This window comes from Diadema antillarum, unplaced genomic scaffold (assembly GCF_040938485.1).
Source record: "Diadema antillarum isolate AM-2024a unplaced genomic scaffold, OU_Dant_1.0 seq00001116_RagTag, whole genome shotgun sequence".
NCBI lineage: Eukaryota > Metazoa > Echinodermata > Echinoidea > Diadematoida > Diadematidae > Diadema > Diadema antillarum.
In genome coordinates, this window is record NW_027271930.1 from 207,789 (window position 1) to 214,384 (window position 6,596).

General features: G+C 43.3%; 1 protein-coding gene across 1 annotated transcript; it reads right to left on the reverse strand.

Moving 5' to 3' along the window:
• Positions 1 to 3,177: 3,177 nt before the first annotated feature.
• Positions 3,178 to 5,652, reverse strand: LOC139743847 (uncharacterized). The gene has a single exon (XM_071654304.1). The coding sequence runs from the start codon at positions 5,650 to 5,652 to the stop codon at positions 3,178 to 3,180; it is 2,475 nt and encodes an 824-aa protein (XP_071510405.1).
• Between the last annotated feature and the right edge of the window lie 944 nt (positions 5,653 to 6,596).

The following is a 6,596-nucleotide window of genomic DNA, read 5'->3' on the forward strand; positions in this document are numbered from 1 at the left end:
ATGCTCTTTCATATCTTATAAGAAGTTTCTCATTGTATGAAGCAAGTAAAGAGTATGATAATTATGTCACAAAAAAGTTAAAAACCTGAAGCTCCATCTTAACCAGTACTACACTATCCCTTTAAGATTTGTCTTCCCTGTAAGATTTGTCTTCAATGAAGTTGATGTCATGAAGCAGTTAATTGTAAGAGATCGCGTTCTTCCTCCCAGTACTTTCACAAATCATTGCGAAAAAAAAATAAGTGAAGAGCAGTGGATCCCAAACTGAGCTAAGTGTCATTTTTAAACACTTTGACAGTAATTTCATTATCAGATAGAGCAAAATAAAACCTTTCCGGTGATACCGCACTTTTAGTATAAAAAGGAATGTTCTTGAAGTTACGATTTAGAATATACCATATCTTTTCTTTATTTCTGTTGAGCAGCTGTAAACGCAAATATCTCAACATAACAAGAATGGAGTTAACTCGTTTTGCGAGCAAACTCTTCAAATAATGATTAACTCTCTTCGTGCCACATTGATTTCTTGTCCAGAGGTATGTGTGTGAAATTTGTACACATTTAATTCGTTGGTACAGAAGGAGTTAAACCGCAATATTGAGAGACACTCTCCAGCCAAGGAGTTTGAATGGAATACATTACAGTATATATGGCGTCCTATGTCTTCCACCTGCCCGCGGGTTCGGAAGACGCTCTATTAAACTGAGAAGTCAGTCGGTGATAGATACTTGCCGATCAGACAAAGACGACATCATTGTTCCAGACGACAGCGTGCCGGTCACCCACATAGCGGTGACCTTTACGTATCGATTATTGCTTTTACACTGAACACTGAATAGAGTGGCCTCTGCTGTGCACATATACCACGAGATACAATAGAAAGATGACCGCAGGACCTTGTCTTCTTCTGCTTCTTCTGTGGCTCTGACATCTTCCACCTTTTGAATACATCGACAAGAAACATTGCTGATCCAACCTTTGCATATCCACGCATTCATGTACATGTACATATTATACAAGCAGATACATGTATCAGTAAAAAAAGGGCATATATGTATGTAAATATATAAATGTATACACATATGCATAAATGTATATATACACATATTCATATATGTATATATCTACGAATGTGTATATACATTCATGTATTTAAACACATACAATGTATTCAAACTTGTGTATAGCGACCTATTAAAGTTATTATAATGGGTTTCAACTACATTTGCAGACAATCTGACGTCATCACATAATCATATCCATAATAAACGTCAAGCGTGTCTCCCGTAACTATACATGCAAACGGTCGTACGACATCAATTGACTTATCACACATACACATACTCACACACACACATGAGTGCAAATGTTTCTTTTTGTTTGTTTGTTTGCTTGCTTGTTTCGTTAACTCTAGGTTAGCAAATTCGTTCGTCGTTTCATGTTGCGGTTTTGCATTAAAGGGGACCCAAGGTTATATGTGAAAATTAATGCAGAAACTCCAGCAGAATGAAGAGTACAGGTCAAGTCCGGCGTGCAGTATGTGGTCGCTGTACATAGACATCAAAATAATGCCCATCTGAGGCAAATAGGGTGCTCCCAGCATTTATACATCTATATATATGTATATATATGTATATATATATATATATATATATATATATATATGTATATATATATATATATATATATATATATGTATATTTCTTTGATGTATGAAAAAAAAACACGTATCTTATTCTGTTTTTAGGAATAATGTTCTTTGACTTTGATAACACTAACGTCATTGCGTTCCATCCCTGTATTGATTTGAGGAACTTTTGGTTCCTAAATTACACATGGTACAGGTTGTATGTTACTCTCTTCATCTGCATATTCAGGAAGTTGCTATGGCAACCTAAGAACTGCATCAACTCGCTTCAGGTGACCAAATTGTAATAATTCATGCTTGTCATGTGTGGTATTCGTTTGTGTGAAATGAGTATTCTCCCTTCTGTTTCTATAGAGGAACATTGAACTCCCACAGACCCAAAATCCCCAGCAAGTCAGTTGAAATAAGTATGCTATTGATTTGATCAATGAACTTGATAAATGAATATGATATTAGTCGTGCTCCATCATCCTGTACATAAACAATCCGGCTTTATAATAGATTTGTATCTTGTGGTATTCAAAATAATTCTTGTAAATGTAAATGACAAAAGTTACTGTAGAAGAAATAGCCATGAGTGATACATTTGTAGGTGGGTTCATAGCCATTTAATGGGTGAATTAAACAATGCGTTTGAAAAGTATGAAAAATCTACATTTTCTTGTGATAAGATATGTAATATTTGTTTCTATATTTTATACTCTTTTCTGCACATACACATGTACAACCAAAACCGTACGTATTAAAAAATCAGCTTCTTTTCACGAAAGCGTTATCAAAATATATAAACAATTTACGAAATACTTGCACAGTTATTGGAAAATATAGTTGGAGAAGAATTTAGATTACTAGCATAGATAAGTAAGTTGAGAAATGACGCCCGTGTCGTGAAGAGGTCCCCCGATGATTTAGAGCTCTTTGTTTTTGTTTTTGTTTTCGAAATCCAGGCATTTTTAACTCTTTTTCTTTCGTTGCAAACCTATTTTGGGCTTCTTAAATCACACATGGATTTTCGATGCTGTCTGGGCATTTTATAGATAAAGTGTAGTTTGTCCGAACAAAGAGGAGACAGGACATTTTTAGAAAGTGCACTCATTGCGTGAGCCAGTGTAATTTTATCACGCCAATCAGCTCGTGTAGATCCTTGCAAATACGAGGATTACCCTCATAACGTGGCAAAGAAAAAGAAAAGCAGCTTGTCTTCTTGAACACGAGCAAACATTGTAGTACGTTACTGAGAGAGCTGCACTTACACTCATAGCATTTTTGGAGAGATGATTTTTTTTTCTTAAACAATCAATAGTTGGTGCAGTTCTATCCCTCTCTGTTTCTATCTCATTCCTAAAGCTGACAGAAAGACAGCTAAAAGTTTACACACACTCTGAGGCAGTCTTGACAAACTACACGGAGTATAAAGGGGAAAAAAAGAGAAAGAGAGAGAGAGAGAGATCCGTTATAAATATGAGTTTTTTTATCCCTCTTCTTTTGAGCTCAGGTTATGTCAATATCCGACTGTAAATAATCCAGAGTTAAATCAACGACGGCGGTACGCTGCAGGGGCGAGGAGAAATCTCCTCGCGGAAACAACACGCGCATATGACTCGGCGAAACGCCCTCTGGAATCTCAAGTTAAACATGGCGTAAAGAATTGGATTGAGGAAAGAGTGCGCGTACCCAAGATACACCGCGATCGTCATTGCCTTCGTATTGCCAATGTCGTACACGAACGAGTACAGCAGTACCTGGAAAAAATAGGGTGTCCAGCACACAATGAGACAAGTGAGAATAATCCCCAATTGTTTTGCTGCCTTGTCTTGCTTCCGAAGCAGCATCATCGCTTTGCTTCCTCTTCCGCTCAGGGCCGAGAAAGAAGTACTGAATGACTGGCGAACACGGCTGCGAAATCCATTCATGGCAGCGACGTCCATGGGAAATGTGAAGGAGGTTCGCTGGTCACTCTTTGGGTATGATAAGCTTCTCATTGAAGGCCGTGTGTCTGCGATGGTGGCGTTGCAGCGACAGTGCGTGGTTTCGTTGATCAGATCGAACGAGAACGAAGTCCTGCGTTTGGATGGTGCCTGCAATGCAGTTTCGCTGTCAACGTCGGACAGAATCGCGGGATCGCTCTCTGTAAGAGAAACCGATGCATCGTCTCGTGGGGAAGCTTCGATATTCTCACTTGACGTCGTGAAGGAACTCTCCTGCATCGTTGTTATAATTGATTCTGGAACTGATCGTTTGACTATACCATTACAGTGGATGACATCTCCATTTTGGTGAAGTGGCACAACTTGATCCGGTTTAAGTGGCAAGCTTGGTACTTCCGATTCGCACTTTTCTGGCGAGGAAGGAAACACTGGGCTCGGATTTTTCCCTGGTGATCGAGTCAAATGATTCATACTCTCACACGCACTTTCCATGCTATTACCAAGTCGTCTACTAGGACTCGAGCCGCGGCTAGACCCCCTGCTGCTTGGACTGCAGTTTGGGCACATAACCATCCCATTGGAAAATAAATCGCATTCGAGGCGTTCAGGCTTCAAGGATCGCGGTGAGAGATGAGGTCGAGGCTTACTCGTCGGAGAGTCGACGGACATACGGTCACTCCTTGGTCTCACTTGCAATCGTGGCGAGGTATTAAGATCATCGAGGCCTTTAGAGGACTCATTATGCACCCTCCTCTCATTTTCCGCACTTTCATTGCGCGTCATCAGCGCTTCCCTCTCACCACCTTGAATCTCGAAAGATTCTTCACTACAGCCGTCATCGTGTTCCACATCGCTTGACTCAACATCTGCCAGCTTACCATCGCTCGACGGGGCCGAATTATCATTGACTCCTTCGTAAATACTGCCGTTCTCTGCATCAGTGTCCTTGCGAAAATTCTCCTCACACTCCGCGCTCTCGTCTTCATCACACCGAGCCTCGTGGTCCTCCTCATCGATGCTGGCGTACCGTCTCACTTCACGTGCCCCCGTTCCATATCCTCGACTACGCCTCCTAATCATCGCCATCAGCTGGCGCTCGCCTCGTTCCCTGCGAACGGTCTTCTCGTATATTCCTTTCAAACGTTGCAACTCATGCTCTGTAATAAAGTTATGCTGCGACTCGCTGTCACGACGCGAGCTGCCCGGTCGAGTGGACATAGCGCTGCTCGCAATGCTCGACCGGCCAACGTCCATCTTGGCTCGCCGGTGAATGGCTCGGTAGATTTGGGAGTAGATTGCACAGAGAACAAACAGTGGAATGATATAGGTAAAAACAGCTCCGGCGGCCATCAACCATGAGCCAGCCTTGTAAAACACGAACATGGTACGCGACGGGACGGGGACAGACTTGAAGGCAAGTTTCCACGTGGTAGCAGGACCAAATATCAACACGACAGGCACGCCCCACACGCCCGCAATAAGCATCATGGCTCGTCGACGAGTGCGTTGTCGAATGTATTTGATAGGTGACGTGATCGACCAAAATCGATCGAGATTAAGGAGCACAAGGTTCATAATACTTGCCGTGGTGAAGAAGAAGTCCATGGTGACCCAGATCGACCGGGCCGAGTTCGGGTGGTCCTGCCACCGTGTCACAGAAAGTATGTCAAAAATATTGAAGGGTATCACAAATACACCGACAAGGAGATCGGCCACAGCGAGACTAGCCGTGAACATGTTACCAACAGTGTGCAGCGTGCGATCAAGTCTTATGACGTGTAAAACGAGCACGTTGGAAAGAGTCACGGTGAGGGAAAGGATCACGACCATGATGATCATCATCACCACCATGGTTTCAGAAGGTTCGACATAGTGCTCGTGTTCAACAGAGGTGATTTTGCTCCCGGGTAGATATTTGTGACGTTCGATGTCGATGAGATTAACCACCAGTGAGGCGTTGCCATCAATCACCCTCTCGGGCAGTGTAGTAGACAACATGACCGCCGTCGAGCTGGCGATGGGGGACACGGACTCCCACCTGTCACTGTCCCCTGGATCCATGATCACAGCATGCATCGGAACTTCGCTGAGTGCCACAAGCTCGTCTTGCCGGCAAAATATACAGACAGCAGCGCCCTGGTCACAAAGCGGCAGTACAGGAGCCGAGCGTGGCGCTCTTGTGAGCCGGTGAAATTGGGTACTTCAGCTCTCAGAAGCCACCTCCGTCGCCTACCAGCACCGCTACTGCTTATGAGCTGGGAGAAGCTAGTGATGGTGGTATTCCACGAGAATCTCTCCTCTCCTCAGTTTTATTCGCTCTCTCTCGTTCTCAACTGTCAACTGCTCTGCGCCGTCCGCATTTCATCCTGAAAGGCAGCACCGCATCGTTGCCATGCCTGAGCTACTTTGCATTCATTGTCTCCGCCTCAGGGGGATTTCAGCCCCTTTTATTCTCTATCCCTTTCTCTCCCTCTCTCTCCCTCTCTCTCTCTCTCCCGCTCTCGCTCTCCCTCTCTCTCTCTCTCTCCGTGCCGTGCACATCGAGACAGGCAGATGACAAACCGCGGAGAAGGCACTGGTCTATGGCAATCGTGTTGAATTTCATTTGACCATACTATCATCGTTTAGCATTTGCGAATGGTCATACGAAATTTAGTTCATTGGATTACTAGATATATTTCTTATTGATTTTTTTTCCCGCTTACATTTGCCCAGAATCGCATGTACATTGCCATGGTTTGTATTACTTTTTTCTTGTTCTCTGATGAGCACATTGACAAAAGGTCTGAAATGAGATACTACGTTTCTGTCAGCCATTCAGCGCTCTCGTCCGTGGTTGGCCTTACAAATTGATGGGTTTGGAGCAGGCGCACTGTTACCCAGAGCACCGTTAATGAGATGATTAAATGTGCTACTCTTCAAACACAATTTCTACTACTCATTATGTAGTTGGATGAATTTGAGATCGTGCATGCACATGAGACACATCGTCTCCTCCGACTCCTCCCCCTCCCTCCCCC